The sequence below is a fragment of the Cyanistes caeruleus genome, chromosome 2 (genome assembly GCF_971803275.1).
Source record: "Cyanistes caeruleus chromosome 2, bCyaCae1.hap1.1, whole genome shotgun sequence".
Classification (NCBI taxonomy): domain Eukaryota; kingdom Metazoa; phylum Chordata; class Aves; order Passeriformes; family Paridae; genus Cyanistes; species Cyanistes caeruleus.
The window spans coordinates 108,508,599-108,525,054 of NC_141702.1; the positions used below are offsets into that span (position 1 = coordinate 108,508,599).

The following is a 16,456-nucleotide window of genomic DNA, read 5'->3' on the forward strand; positions in this document are numbered from 1 at the left end:
TCATTGAAAGGATCCTGAAGGCATTAGCCAAACAAGTGGACTTTGCCTGCTTTGAGGATTCCTGCCCCAGGGGGGTCTGCTGAGAACACCAACTGCAAGCAGGGCATTCCCAAAGGAACTGTTGTGTGTGGAGTGTCCATGTGCCCACGAGCAGGGGTTTAGCAAAGTGCACTCCTGTCTCCACACAATGACATGGGAATACAACTTTCTCCAGCCTCTCTGAAGAAATGCATCTGGCAAGACTACTTCTGGTTTTGATTTTTCATTTTAAAAAGAAGAACATAAATGGGAGTAAGTGGAAGGAGGAGACTTGGGAATTATTGATGACTCTTGGTTTCCTACATCCCAGATGTCCTCTTTCCCTAAAGTGTTCATCGTGGGAGAACAAGGAAGTCTTCCTAGTAGGTTTTCCAGACAGTGCCTATTTCTGATTAAATTCTTTTGTGTTTGAAAACATTTGCAGACATTTTGGCTTTGGGACTGCATTATTATTATTGTATGGATAATGTGGGTTAATTGAACCACAATGAAGCTAATATAGCATTGAGAGGCCAGCATTTCTGGAACATGCACAGTAGCCTGCTTTACATCTGCACTTGTTTGCAGAATGATTCCTCCAATAGAAAAGGTGAAATAAGAAGTTTGGAAAGAGGACTTGAAATCTGTGACTTCTGTCAGATTTTTTGCCTTTGGTTTTAGAAGAAACAAGCTTTGAAAAAAGGCTGCCTTGAGATAATTGGCATTTTAAATGGGAATCTTTCAAGTGACAAGTTGGTAATCTTTTGCAGTCAGAATTTGAGTTCACTAAGTTCATCAATAACCTTTTATTGATTACTGTTTAATAGCAGCACCTGCAGAACAATATCTTCAGGAGAAGTTGCCAGATGAAGTGGTTCTAAAGATCTTCTCCTACCTGCTGGAGCAGGATCTCTGTAGAGCAGCTTGTGTGTGTAAACGCTTCAGTGAGCTGGCTAATGATCCAATTTTGTGGTAAGTGAAAAGCTATTCCTCATTATCTTGAGAAATACTAGATGTGCTTCTCAAGATGCCAGTACAATAGAAAAATTGAAGTTCTGGTTACAATTAGTTGAAGGAAAACCAGTTGTATTTTATTATGTCTGGTTTAGTTAAGCATTATTTGTTACTTATGAATGTCTGATTATGTGTATTAAACAGTAAAACTTGATTCTCTAGTAACATAGATACTAGTTAAACAATGCCTGTTTTAAAGAAATCAGTTCCTTTAGCTGCCATTCCTTCTTCTCCCTTTAACCTTTTTCAGGCTACTCTGGGGATTGTGTTACTTCACATAGAAGGAACAAAACATTTCTTCAACTTAGATGCAAGCTTTGTCTAGCGTTACTTAAATGGGGTTTTTGTTTGAGTTTTGTTTAATGGTTGGATACTTGGGCTGTTTTCCCCGTATGAGTCTGCTCTAGCCCTGGGTTATTGAGAGTTTGAATACATGGGAACTAAATTTGTAATTTTTTATAAGGGTTAAAAAACCCAACAGATTTCTTAAGCTGCTTTGTTTTAAAAGTAAAGATTAAGACAAAAAGAAAAATAATAGAATATAACATCACAGAACTACCCCTTTTTTTCTGCCCTAAAGACAGCTTTGGGGATGCCTTGTCAGATGAATTACAACTTCTATGATTCAGTGGCATCCTGTAAGTCTGGGCTTAAAATCAGCAGGCTCAGACTGCAATTATTTGCATTCTGGCACTAATGAAAAGAATCCAACTGCTGTGTGCTGTTTTCTTCTTTTTAAACCACTGTAATTTGTTCACTGATGAACTTTTTTTGGAGTACAGTGCATCACTTGTTCTCAGTGAATGCATTTTTCAGTCTTCTTTTGACAAGGTGAGGAAGAGGTGGTGGCACGCTTGGTCTTCAGTTTTGTTATACTTCTGCTCCTAGCTTTTGTAAGTGTTAGAGCAATGCTGTAGTTAATGCGCAGTTTGATTCACAGATAGTGTAACTGCTGAAGTTTCTTCATGAAAACTTTTTCTCTTGGATTGTAAAACACATACAAATTTTTTGTCAGAAAAACACAAAAGTCAGTCCAACAAAAAATTTGTCTTTAAGTGGCAGGTACTGATCTTAGTCATAGTCACTGTCACCGGCAAATTCTGTTCAAAAAAACCCCAGGTTTTATACTGGCTTTATATTAAAATGGAAGAGTAATCAGAAATGTGTTGATTTTCTTTTCTGCTCAGGAAAAGATTATATATGGAAGTATTTGAATACACTCGTCCAATGATGCATCCTGAACCTGGTAAATTTTATCAGATTAATCCAGAAGAATATGAACATCCAAATCCCTGGAAAGAAAGCTTCCAGCAGCTGGTAACAGTTTTATTCATTTATATTCAAATTTATGGGTATTTATAAAAGTAAAAACACCAACTTCTGAAATGTGGCTGACAACAGTAATTATCTTGGGTTTAGACTTTAAGATCCTTGCGGTGTTGTGCAGTAGGGGGAATTCAGAAGTTATTTCCTGTTTTGAGGCACACTTCAGGGAGACAGCGCATGGTAAAGTGGAATCCTTGAGTATCCAGCTCTGCTGTGTTGGGTTTTGCATCACTGAAATTGTGTGTACAAGATTGTGAGTCTCAGACCATGACAATGTGAAAGATGCTGTTGTCATATCTTACTAAATCAATGTGTGTGCCGGTTATCAGATTCATGTGCACCTTCCTGTGGTGAACCAAACATTTATTGGTAATATCACTTGGGCTAAACAGAGCTTTACAGCTGGCCTGACTGGAGGTAAACAAATCATCTTTCAGGAATGTGATTGTACCTCTAATCCAGAATTCCAAAGGTATTGAATGAATAGCTGGGCATGATACTAGGAAGACATAAGTAGGCAAATAAACATAGAGTGTATCACACAATGCCATGTGTTATTGGTTAATGAATTTCTGAAGTGCATTGAGAAATGCTTGACGTGGCTTCTTTTAGTATTCAATCACTGGTGAAGCTATGGGATTTTCTTTTCCTCACCATATAAATGCAGTTTTTGTGGCAAGCTGCTAGAGAATCAAGAGATGGAAGTAAGTACAATTCTTGTGGAATGTTTCAGGTGTATGAAGCTTTTTCAGTCAGTTTTGAGGCTTATGGCTGTGCAAGTAGTTGGAGTCTTGGCTTGATCATTCCCTTAGGCTCAGATATTTTTTTGGTGTTGCCATTTCAGATTGTGTACCTAGAGGTTGGTATACGATGCTTACTTCCTGGGACAAACTGATATCAGCAAATGGCTTTTTAATTAGGGAATTATTGTATCTCCTAGCAGTGCATTCAGGCCCACCTGTCTGTAAGCTTGTAACAAACTCTCTTCCTTGTTTCAGTACAAAGGAGCACACGTAAAGCCAGGTTTTGCTGAACACTTCTACAGTAATCCTACAAGATACAAAGGAAGAGAAAATATGCTGGTATGTTTCTATAGCAGTTCTTAAAAATATTTATATACCAATATAAATGGAAATGGATGTTATTCTGAATTTGTTCCTTTCCTTCTAGTATTATGATACCATTGAGGATGCTCTTGGTGGAGTTCAAGAAGCTCATTTTGATGGACTTATCTTTGTTCACTCTGGTATATATACTGATGAATGGATATATATAGAATCTCCAATCACCATGATTGGTGCAGGTATGCAAACTGGGAACATCACTGTCTCAAACTTGTGTTAATTACCACCTTAATTACCATGATATGCAGGTGTATTAAATATCCAATATAAATGACCATATTTCTTCATCTGCCTAGCAAATAAGTGCTTTTTGTACAGGTGTTGCTAACTCAAAAGTAGCTGATGCTTCGGACTTAAATGCTGTTGTCTGCTTGCTAGTTCTCAGAATAACTTAATTTATCTTGTTATTTCATTAAAAGAAAAAAAATGGAATTTGCCAGAAAGCTTATTCAGTTATAGGACTACATTTGAAATTTTTATATTCATACATACATATATATATAAAACCCAGCTCCAGAGTAGAATCCAGCAGTGGGAACAAGCCCAAATTAGTATGTGTCCCATTTTCTTCAGTATCATAATTACATCTTGAGGAAGGAAATGAGAGCATCCAGCAGAAAGATTCTGAGACTGGAGGTTCTTCCTCTGTTCTCTGCCAACTGTTCCTCTGAACTGGAACCTTTATGGAGAAGGAAATAAGACTTGGAGGAATAGGAAGGGTTTAGGAAATTAATATCATATACCAGGCTGCAGACTGTGGTACTTGTGGAGCTGCTTGCTTTTCCTGTAACTACTAGGAGCATGCTAATTCCCAGTATTCCTACCAGCATGACAACTGGTAGGAATTCAGTATTACTGTCTGGTAGAGATTTTGGTTAAGGGGTCTCGGATCTCTTGCTCCTGTGGTGAACCAGAAGTGAATTACCTGCTGTTTGTGTTTTCTGAGAAGCTATCTCTCTGTGTGGGTTTGGTTTGCTGGGTTGTGGGTTTTATTGAGGGTGGTGGGTTTGAGGTTTTTGTTTGTTTGTAAAGGGAGCAGGGGGTTTGTTTGTTTTGGTGGGTGTGTTTTGTACGTATATGCTATTTGTTTTGTGAAGTCTCTCTTTTCGGGTATTTATCTGTTCTCCATACCAACTGTTTTGTTCTTGAGTGAGACTGTTCTGGCACTTCTTTCCTGGGTTTTGCAGCCTTGGCAGGGAGAATGGTTTTGAGCAATGCAGTCAGATTGTTCCTGTGTTATTCTGAAAAATTGTCCCCACAGATCCGCAAGATGTGGCTGTGTTAGTATGCGAGTTTGTCAGTTTGTGACTACATTTCTGGAGCTAACATTCTGAACATACCCTCTTACAGTGCTTTGGTCTGTGTTGTGGAGAGCTTTTGCAGTACAAATTGGATTCCTTTTGGATGAGACTAATTCAAGAGACATGTTCCTGGAACACTCTTACTGCCCTTCAGTAGCCAGTGTGTGTTCAGTCAGAGGGATCTGGCAAGGACTAGTGCAAAGTCAGTCTGTCCTCCCCTCCCTGTCCTGCAGCATGTGCTGGGGGTGGCTGATCCTCAGCACTGGTTCCCTCTGTGGTACCACTCCTGTATTAGTGCTTGCTAATGGAGATGTGGCCACAGACAAAGAACTCCGAACTTCTGTTTCACAGAAGAGAGTATGACAGTACAGAGAGGGCAGGTCATATTCATGAAGTGTTTAAAATGCAGAGAAAACTGGATTAGCACTGTCCAAAGATACAGAATTTCTTAGTCGCTTCATGACACTTGAAATGAAATCTTTGATATCTGGGTAAACTTCTGCATGTTCTCTGTCTCCTTTTAAGTTTTGAAAAGCCATCTGCTTTCCCTTCCTCTGGAATTAACCTAAGTTGTTCAGAAAAACAATTATCTTAAGTACAGACCTTTAAAAGCCAGGGATCTTTATTGTGTATTTTTGTAATAGAATAGCTGTCTTGGGGAGCAAAACCTCCAAGAGGAATCCAGCAATGCTAGATGTATTTATATTTCAGTTTTTGGCACTGCTGACTTCACTTCCTCAGACTTTCTCCACTGAATGGTGAGTGACATTGTAGAGAGAGTCAATTTTCATTTGACTGGAAAAGAAAACAAATTAAAGTGAACCACTAAGCCTTGGAGAACTACCTCTTCTCTGTTCAGTCTGGCATGCTTTTCAGAATGGTAGGATTAAGGCAGCACCAAATCTCTCTGCATTTCTACTCAAATTTCTTTAATAGTTAATTCTTCTGGCTTCAGAAGAAACACAACATTATTAGAAAGGCAGCTTAACATACCTTGAGCTTGCAAGAAGCTTCTGCTTGGTCACATAAACAAAATGTTCTTACAGAATAATGCCTGGTGTTCTGAGATTTTTTGCTCTGTTTAATTTTGGGGTTATTTCTTCCCCTAAATCTGAGGGAAGGAGTTGGTTCAGAAGGAAGGCTTTGGAAGTATTACTATCACTATAGCATAACTGAATTGCCAAGAAAGAGGCAAGAGGAGAGGTTCTATAAGGAAACAGTTGCATCTGGTTCAGCAGCCAGAAATACCTTTGAATTTTTAAAAAGAATTCGATTTTCCAGGTTTGGAGAAGGGGGTGTGTTTGCTGCAGGAGTAGGAGCCTTCCATGGAATGCTCATCTCACTCGAGACACAAAATCTCCCAGTTGCTGAGTTTTAGCAGTTGTACAGACATGTTGTGAGAATCTTCACTGAATGTGTATTTTCAGAGCTACAGCTTTCATTTTTTCCCTTTATTTTCCACTTGACATAAATAAGGTGAAAGTAAGTGAAAATGGATTATCAAAAGATCCTTCAGTCAAGAAAAAAAGAATTAGTAAAACCAGTAAGAATGTTTATTGGCATTTTAAGGGTGGAAAAATCTAAAATGGTAAGAAAGCTATTATAATTGCATATTTTTTTACTTTAGAGTGCAAGAGTAGTTTCACATGCCTGAGTTCCTCAAATACCGATTCTGCATCTTTGAATTGAAAGCTTTATTTTGGACTGGTTTAGACCTTTGTGGTTTACATCTTGTAGACCGTAAGATCTAAAAGAGTATCTGGTTTTTGCTTTGTACAATTGGGCAGGTTAGTTCACAGTTCCTGCAGAAGATAGTGATTTTTTGTCTTCTAATGCAGGGAAAAGTGAAATTGTTTTACTCCTTATGATAAATTAAATAATTCTGAGGCAATATCCAGTTAATTTGTATTTCTTTAGACAGTCCCTTACTATAGGCTTTCTGTTCATTATTTCTAAATGGTCTATCCAGGTCCTTAAGCCGAGCATGAATTCTGATCCTGGGGAACATGACTCCCTTAGGTTCCAGCAAACTGACTTCTTGGGAGCTGTGTTTTGCTTGATTACAGAAGTAGTGGCCCTTTTCTTCTGTTTCCATTTCTAATACTGATTTCTTTATTCTAAAATGGACTAAGCCAACAGCTGAAATAGAGATATTTCTCTGAATGATGATTTTGCGAAGATTCACTAGAATGTTGCAGAGAATTTCATTGGTGCATTTGGAATGAAACTAATGCCTAAGGAAGTCTTCACTATTTTCCTAGGGAGATCTAAGTGCAGTGATCTTACTAACTCGCATGTTCCATAATGGGTATTCTGGGACCTTCCCAACTCAGAAGTTACTACTTGTTTAGGAACTCATGTGATGAGAGGAAGGTATCCGTAGAGAACATGATCCAAGTGCTTTACAAACAATTCCATAAATCTCTGTTTAATAGTGTTCAGTGAAGTGCAGTTTTTCTGTGCCACCCTGAAAGTTCTGATACTGATTTATGGCTCTCATATCCTCCTAGGGGCTCTGTTTGTTTCCTGGTTTGGTTCACCTGCAGTACTGTGGTGCTGTTCCTTTTCATGTACTGAAGCACATTGTTTATGCCACTGCATTTGCTCCACAGTGAATATATAGAAATGTTCCCAAACCACAGAAATCTGTTTCATGTGATGACACAACTCCTCATCAAAGCCTCTTTTAGTTGTTATCTAGTACCAAGTGAATAGTGGTGTAGAGGAGAGCCAGACTACCTTAAAATATTTGCAGCTCTGCAGTAATGAAAGCGGAGATTGGACTTTTAGATAGTGAGAACAAGCGGGATAATAATGTAAAGTGTTGCTTCATTCTGACTGACACCTTTCTGCCAGAGTGATAAAGAACAGGACACACCACTTGTCTGTACTAATGTCAACAGACAACAGAAAAGGATGTGCTCATGAGGAATCCTGTGCGTAGGCTTTTCAATAAAATACAGAATTTAGGAGAAATACCTGTTCATGTTTGTGTTGAGTTGGGAACAGTTTAAAATGCTATCACAGGTAAATTATCTGCTGTAGTATGTGAAACTTCCACCTTTGTATTTGGTGTGTTGAGGGAAGGCTGCTTCTGGCTTGCATGTTTAATGTGCAGGTTTGAATCAGACAAATGATCTTGCTTGTGAATGAGCGTCATTGAATTTATTCCAGTGGGTGGCTGAGGTTAACTGATGCTCCCTCTGCTGGCTTCTGCCATCCCAAGGTAAACATCACCTGTGTTTGGATTAAGGGTAAAGAATCCAACCTGGCATCACTGGTAACACAGGAAATCAAATGAAACATTATGGCATTTTGCAAGTGAACCACTTTGTAACCTTCTGTACGTACTACCAATAGTATAGTTCAATCTAATTCAGTAAGATTTGGGGTTTTTTTCATAAAGAATAATGAGGATACCAATTCAAAACTCTGAATCTGACATTTGAGAAGTGTGAGGAGGTCACTTGTAGGTCATGAGCAGATTAGTAAATAGTGCTTCATGTCAGTGATGGAGTGTATGTTTTTAGCATTAATAAAAGGGTTTGGAATACCAGAAGAAATTGTACTTGGAACAGAGCTAAATTGACTTTTAGCCTGGTAGCCATGTTTAAGCTGTTGGTCAGTTCATTGTAAGTAGCAGTAAAAAAACTAGCTCTGTAAAAGAGAGATTTTTTCTCACAAGTGCTATATATTACTGAATTGGTCCCAGATTGTCTTAGTTAAAGACTAGTTTCTTCATTGTCTTTGAAACTTCCTTTTTTAAGATCCTTTTGACAGGAAGACTGTTTATGTGCCAACAGTAGTGTTAATTTTCCTTTGCTGCTTTGAACAGAATTCTGTTAAGTATTTTGAGGATTTTTTTTTCAGTGGCATAAACTAAGATTTCCTAATTGCTTTCTTTGCAGCACCTGGAAAAGTAGCAGATAAAGTTATAATAGAAAACACTAGAGATTCCACCTTCGTTTTTATGGAGGGTTCTGAAGATGCCTATGTTGGATATATGACAATCAGGGTAAGACTCACACCCTTAAGCAGATCTTAAAAAAACCCTTATTTTAATGCCTGAGCAGTTAAATACAACATTTCTGTTCTCTTCCTTTTCAGTTCAACCCTGATGACAAATCTGCTCAGCACCACAATGCACACCACTGCTTAGAGATTACCGTGAACTGCAGTCCAATTATAGATCACTGTATTATTCGAAGTACTTGCACAGGTTAGTGGGCTTTTTATTGTTTGAAGAAACACAACAAATTGAGTATGATTACTATTGGCATATTTCTATTTTTTGATGCAGGTATTCAATACAGGTCTGCAAGCCTTAATTGCCTTGGAGCATCACTATTAGAGTGACTTCTTTGTGTCCAAAACCTCTGTGATAATGTGTACTTGGTGTTCTGTTAGAATCTGTTTGGACTCTTTGGGCAGTTGGTTTGAAATTGAGAAGTGACAGTTAAATAAACATGCCTGGGTTTGGTGTACAGTTGTAGCCGGCAGGATGGGGCAGTTGAAGGGGTTACACATGGGACTTGTTCATTTGGTTTGTTGTGATATTCAGTGTTGGGATTGATGGCATTAAACAGTTACATGGTGTAACTGCTAAGCTCAGCTCACTTCTGAGTGGAATGATTTGACATATTCAGAGGATGAGTAGTAGCTTTACAGGCAGAAGCCTTGAAAGACTCATTTCGCCAGAGACAATGAGGAATTTACACCACCTGATTTGGGAAAAATCAGTAGTCCAGGTAGTGTGGAAAGAAGGGGTCAGTGTCTGGAAGTGAGAAGCTGGATGGTAGTTTAGTCACTGGCAGGAAGACATGACAATTTGGAATCACTAGACACAGGACATGGCAGCTTGAACATCTTTGAACACGGGCAGATGAAGTGGAGTGTCAGAAAGAAGACATTCAGGAAGATAAAAATAGTGAGTCTTCGTGTGGAAATGGCCATGTGAACTTCCCAAAGGTCAGCTAGGGAGAGGGAGTGGATCTGTGCAGCAGGCTGTGCATGGAGGTTGCTCAGCTCAACATAAAGAACAAAGGTTTTCCAACTATATATAAAAAATACATTTTTCTGGTACTGCCTGTGAAGAATACTGCAGGGAACCATGATGAGAATGGTGGAAGGATTCCTGGTGGGTGCCTTCTAGAGGAAGATGAGCTTTCTTGAAGGTTTTGGGCTATAATGCACTGCATTTGGTCAAGGCAGTTCTATGCTTTGCAGCTCTGTGCTTTGCATCACCATGTCTTTTATTTGAGACACATCAGCAAATACTTGGAAGTGTTAAAAATGACAAAAGAGGAGCAAAGGACAGTGAGCTGCTCAAATATATACAAAGAAAAGGTGTTTTGGAATATATCATATACCAATGTTGGGGACCCTGACAGCCCATGAGAGGAATTAGATAAGACCTCATTCAGCTTGATTATTAAAACAGTTTGAAGAGCTGCATGACTTCATTTTGAAACATGCTTATAGATAAGCTACTAGATCCTGATATTTTTGTGCAAGTTGTTTATGAAAATTCAGTTCTGTTAATTTTTTATGATCAGTTTCCATTTCTGAGAGTGTTGAAGTTTTGCTTCCTCCAAGACTCTGGATTTCTGAAAGTTTACTGTATTGAATTGTTGCTTCTCTTCTCCAAAACTAAAATTTCTGGTCAATTTTGGAGGCTATATGCAGGCTCTACTGTCATCACTTTTAATTGCCAAGTTTTACTGACTTTTTAATCCTACCAAGCCTTGCTATTACCTGCTCAGGAAGTCCTGAGTTTGTGCAAAAAGGGAGGAAGAATGGCAGTCTGCCAGAAAAGGCATTTACTGTTTCCAGATAATTGACATCTCTGAAGTATTGTGACCATAGGCATTCGAAACCTTTTTCCTAAAAAATGCTTGATACCTTTTCTGTAGATGTCTAAGTTGTATTAAAGAATATTTCTACATTATGTCATATGGAAAGTTCTTAATGTATGTCATATATAAAGATGGGAGGTATATAGGTGCAAGTGAATTAAGCTGGAGGTTCCTGCTGCCAATCCAAAGCATCTTTTGAAATATTTTCAAATAAAGTTTAAATGGCAAGATCCTGAGTCTAGAGGTTCTGTTGCATCCATTATTGAAGAAATCTGTGTAAGTCCTCACCTCAATGGATAATCATTGCCATCAATGGATGGCAATGATCCTTTTTTTTCAAATTTTAATATTGCTAAAGTGTGTGCAATCATTATATTCTAAGTAAACAAAATAAAGCTTAAACCAGTAGTACATGTGCTTTGTATTCCAAAAGGACCAATTTCAAACAATCAATACTTAAGTCCAGTGAAATGAGTCAGAATAAAGATTGCTTTCATTTAAATAAGCAAAATGTGATAGAGGTACGCTATTAGAACATCACACTGGGCTTCAAAAATCCATAGCTCCTCAGTTTCACAAAAAGAGATAGAGGAAGGAGAGTGAAACCAATTATGAAACAGAAGAAAGAAGAAGTTATTAACAGTTAATACAAATAGGAAATAAGGGATTGAAGGAAACTGTGGGGACCTCCCTCCAAAATAAAACCACACAACTTTACTGCCACAAAGAACTTGATAAACAAGACAAGATGCAACATCTATATAAAAGAGACAGTGTTTGTGTCTTAATTTGGGGAACAAAGGGAGTTTTAGCAGTGATGCTGATCCATCATAGAATGGAAAAATTTGAATGGCGAAGTGTTGTGTAATTTTTGTTCCATATTTAATGAGAATAGGCAGGAATGATAAATGCCCTCATCCCCTAGAGGGATAATGAAACACGTTCCACTCTTGACAATAACTGTGGATGAGGTTAAACAGCTGTAAAAATAGACATTCTAAAATCATGCAGGAGTTCAGAAAGAACTGGCCAAGAAATTCTCTGGCTTCCTATTGTGTATCAATGGTAACTTGAAACCTTGATGAGATGGTCTTTGTCCCTGGGGGAGGACAAGTCTTGCAGGGGCAAGACTACACAGGATGAAGTATGGCAGGAGTACTGTCTCTTGATCCTGGGTAAAATGTTGAGGTATAAATGCAGGGGTTTCGTCCATCAAGAATTTAAAATGTATGACGAATCAAATGAGTATGTATTTACAGAAAGTTACAATGGTTGCATTATACTGTTGGCATTTGGATTACTTTCTTTGACCAAAAGAAGGTAGCAGTCTCAGTATAATTGCACAGATCCTTGAAAAACATTTGACATCGACACATAGTGCCTTAAAAATTAGAGTTCTACAGAATGCCCAGAACCTACACCAAATAAATGAAAAATAACTTTCAGCGTAACTGTAAGGGCTTCTTTTGGTGTTTATTTTGAAGATATCTAAAGAAATAAGATCCATATTAATGAGACCTGTAGACAACAAGGACTTTACTATAGAGTATTATAGATACAATATGAATGCAGTATAACTGCAGTCTTAAAAATAACCAGGAGGATGCATTGCTATGACCTTCCTGGTAGGTGGACTGTCAAACACCACTCACATTAGTCTGACAAAGTGCAAAGCTGCACATGCAACTTGTTTTTGTTCCTGTTTCTAAGTGCTAAACCCCTTTCCTGGAAAGCTAGGAAAGAGTCACTGTGGATAAACTGCTAAATGTGAGCCATCATGTAGTCGAGTGGCCAAAAGAATCAATGTGATCCTTAGTTACACCTATGGGAATCCTGAGTCAAAGTAGAGAGACTGTGTTAACGCCTCTTCCTTGTCCTGCTTGAGAATAAAGTGCTCTTTTCTGGTGTCCATAGCAACATGCTGGAAAATTTAGAAACTGTTCAATGAAAAGTCATATAAGGTAAAGCAGAAAACTTTTGATTGTAGTGAAAAACACAGTGACTGCCATTTGCTACTTTATCAAGGAGGAAGCTGAAGGAGCAAATTGCTTGCACTGAACATGTGTGTGCATTGGGTATGGCATACACTGGTATAAAGAGAACTGGGTGCCAAAGCTGGAGGAATTCAGATGAGCAATTAAAGTGTAAATTAAAAGGACAATGGCCCTCTAGCCAGCTAACAGGCTTTATGCTAGTTTCTCAGTTGCTGGAAATCATTACGTTATCAAAATTTAAATATGTTTCTACAAGATATGTGCTGAACTTCCTGCTACTGGAATTGAAGCAGGACTTAATTCAGGGAATTAGTGTAGCCTGTATTATTCATAAGGTCAGACTAGACAATCAAAATAATTTCTTTAGGAATTAAAAAAAAATAAGCTCTCTGTAAATGAGTCTTTTAATTATTTAAGCATAGTCTTTGTGGTGCTTTGCTAGAAGGATATATAAAAACTGACTAACAGAATAGGTACTGTCTTTTTTGTTTGGTGATGTTTAATTGTGGGGAACGTGTGTTATATAGGCCAGGTTCCGTCAGATGAGCTCCTGCCTGTAAGAAATCACTGTTGATTTTAGAGGCTGTGGAATTTTGTGTTGTCACACTTCATGGAGTTCAGGGAATTGAGCTAATCTGCTGAAGTCCTGAACAGTTTTGAGTCTTGGTTTCCTGGAAAATATTTATTTTCTGGTTATGGTATGGTAGCTGAAATAATTCAAGGACTTTTGTAATTCAACTGGGAAGAGACCTGTTGGTTTCTGATGTTTGTTCTGTACTCGAGACTGTGCATCTGTGTCCTGCTGAATATCGGGTAGGCAGTGTGTCTTTGTATGCTACAAAATTATTGTTTGGCCTCTTGAAAGTACTGAGTTGTGAAAATTTAAAGGGAAGCAAAACAAGGCAGTAATTAGCAGAGAATTTTATTAGATTTCTGTTGTCCTCTGCTGTGAACAGTCAGTATATGGTGGGCCTAACACGGGGAAATAAATGAGTGAAAATTTTCATAAGCATGAATTATTGTATAAACCATTGTCCTGGCAGCTGTTTAACCTTGGCAGGGTGATTCTAAAGCGACTCCTACCATGGTTTTTGCATCTGCAAAATGATGACATTAGTGTTTTTCTGCCAGTGGCTTGCAATGCTTTGGCTCTGTGCACACCAGATCTTTCTAAAATATCAGTTCACACTAACTTTTTTTGTGAAAGTACTGCCAGACTATTTATAAATACACTATGCTTTGAAGCTATGGTAACTGTACTGTTTTCTTCCAGTTGGCTCTGCAGTATGTGTTAGTGGCCAGGGAGCTTGTCCTACTATTAAACACTGTAACATCAGCGACTGTGAAAATGTTGGACTTTATATTACAGACCACGCACAGGTAATTTTCCATATTAATTTCTTTACTTTGATAAAGTTGTTTACTCTTCTTGATTCCTGTCTTAATTTACTTTTTTTTTTTCCCTCAGGGAATATATGAGGACAATGAGATATCCAATAATGCGTTAGCAGGGATTTGGGTTAAAAACCATGGAAATCCCATTATCAGACGGAATCACATTCACCACGGACGTGACGTTGGCGTTTTCACTTTTGACCACGGAATGGTAACCTATATTTGATTACTTTCTTGGACCAAAATAAGGCAGCAGTCCCAGTATAATATAGTTTTTTTTGAAGAAAGAAATACACATTATAGAACTGAAGTCTTCAAATTTTGCCTGTCATTGGAAAAATGAGTTTTAAAAATGTGCATTTACTCATTAATACATACTTTAAAATATGCCTACTGTTGTTCTCTTGCCCTTAAGTGGGAGACTTCACCTTGAAGACAATTTTAGCTGAAAGAGGTTTAAGCAAGCTTTTTGCAATTGATTGGCATTGTGTTACATTGTATTTTGTTGCAGTGACAAAATACCTCTTGAAATAAGGTGTAAACTGTAAGCTTACATTTATACTTCATTCTTTTCTCTTTGAAATGGAACAAAAATAAGGTGCTAGATGATTTAGAAATTAAAAAAAAACATGCTTTGTGGAGACTTAGCCTTATTTTAATGTTAAAACTCTGAAATGGTATGTACACCTTCTCTGGAAAGAAGAGGACTTCTGTAGCAGGGAATTAGTTGTGGAATTTAACACAGAATTTCTATCAGAATTCAGGCCTTCTTTCATAAATGTGTTTATTTGTGTGGGGTGAAGCTCATCACTTCCAAGTACATGTACAGTAGTGAGAAATGACATTCATTTCTTGAAATAGAATAGATTTTTGTCACTGAAATAAAAGGTGATTTGCTGATTTGTTTCAGGAAAATATTCTGTATGTCTAACAAAGAGTGCCAAATCATTGTTTTTCCTGCTTGAATGGCAAATTCCCAATTCCCCATGCTCAGCTGGCAAAACAAGAAGTTTTCTTTTAGTCACTCTTAAAATGGCAGATCTCTAAGGATGCTTTCCATAGGGTGCAAAAGCTCTTGATCCCCAGGTGTGAGAAATCAGGAAAAGAAGGCAAGAGATCTGCTGGGATGAGCAAGAAGGAAATGGACAGGCAGTGGAAGCAGGGACAGGTGACCTGGGAAGAGTCCAGGTACTGTCCAGTTGTGTAGGGATGGGGTCAGTAAGGCTAGGGCATGGATGGAGCTGAACTTGACAAGGCAAGGAATGGAAGGGAAGGCTTCTGCAGGTATGTCTTTCAGAACAGGAATGGCAAAAAAAACAAAACAACACATCACACCACCCCCCTTCCATGAGAAACAGCAGTGACAAGAGATGAGGAGAAGGCTGAGTCACTCAACAACATTTTGTCTCAGTTTTTACTGGCAGTCTGTCTTCCCACACCTCTTTAGGAGGAACCTCGAGGCAGGGACAGTGGGAGCAAAGGCACTCCCTGTAAGAGAAGATCCACGTTTGTGACTGCTTGAGGAGCCTGAATGTACAAAAGTCTATGGAACCCAGTGAGATGTCGGTCCCAAGCCATTCTCCATGACCTTTGAAAAGTCATCACAGTACTTTCAAGTCCCTGGTGCCTGGGAAAAGAGAATTGTGTCCATTTTGAATAAAGGGCAGAAAAGAGGACCCTGGCAGGTACCAACCTGTCAGGCTCACCTCTGTGCCTGGGAAGATCATGGAACAGCTCCTCCTGGAAGCTGTGCTAAGGCTCATGGGGCACAGGGAGGTGACTGGGGACAGCCAGCACAGCTTCACCAAGGACAAGTCCTGCCTGACCAACTCAGTGACCTTCTGTGATGGAGTGACTGCATCAGTGGAGAAAGGAAGGGCTATGGATGTCTTTTAAATGGACTCCTGTAAGGCCTTGACACATTCCCCTACAACATCCTTTTCTCTAAATGGTAAAGATGTGGGTTTGATGGATAGACTGTTTAGCGGATGAGGAATTGTTTGCATCCAGGGGGTAGATGCCAGTGGCTAAATCATGTCTTTCAGTGTCTGTACTGTACCGTTCATCAGTGATACAGACAGTGGGATCAAGTGCACCCTCAACAAGTTCTAACCCGGACCTGTTCAGGTTTTTGATGAGAGTTGGCAGATAGGAAATAGCATTAACATGAAATCCACTGTGGATAGAATCTAGCGAGGCATTTCTCCTTTTTTCACCCTCCCCGGGTGCTGGGGAGGCAGAGATAAAGGATCAATGTTGTGCTAGTAGTAGCTGCTGGATTTGTAGTTTTCTGGTTTCAGTAGAAGGCAAACAGGGCTGCTGTTTCTGCTGCCAGCATAAAGTCTTGCTAGTAGAAGGTGAAACACGGTGGGATTCTGTGGGTAGGTGCCTCTTCTCTACTCTTACAGTTACATCCTGAGGACCATACT

At 38.8% G+C, this 16,456-nt stretch overlaps 1 protein-coding gene across 15 annotated transcripts in view; it reads left to right on the plus strand.

Annotated features, from left to right (window-relative positions):
- Positions 1–16,456, plus strand: part of FBXO11 (F-box protein 11) — a 70,776-nt gene that overhangs the window by 40,080 nt on the left and 14,240 nt on the right. For 8 of the 15 annotated variants that reach the window (XM_086879009.1, XM_086879016.1, XM_086879013.1 and 5 more), the window contains 8 exons: positions 846–990; positions 2,220–2,349; positions 3,357–3,440; positions 3,529–3,661; positions 8,692–8,798; positions 8,891–9,002; positions 13,906–14,012; positions 14,101–14,238. In XM_086879009.1, coding sequence (XP_086735135.1) covers positions 846–990; positions 2,220–2,349; positions 3,357–3,440; positions 3,529–3,661; positions 8,692–8,798; positions 8,891–9,002; positions 13,906–14,012; positions 14,101–14,238 — 956 coding nt within the window. The remainder of the gene's footprint in view (positions 1–845; positions 991–2,219; positions 2,350–3,356; positions 3,441–3,528; positions 3,662–8,691; positions 8,799–8,890; positions 9,003–13,905; positions 14,013–14,100; positions 14,239–16,456) is intronic. The other 7 variants (XM_086879010.1, XM_086879020.1, XM_023922960.2 and 4 more) reach the window with 1 other exon arrangement.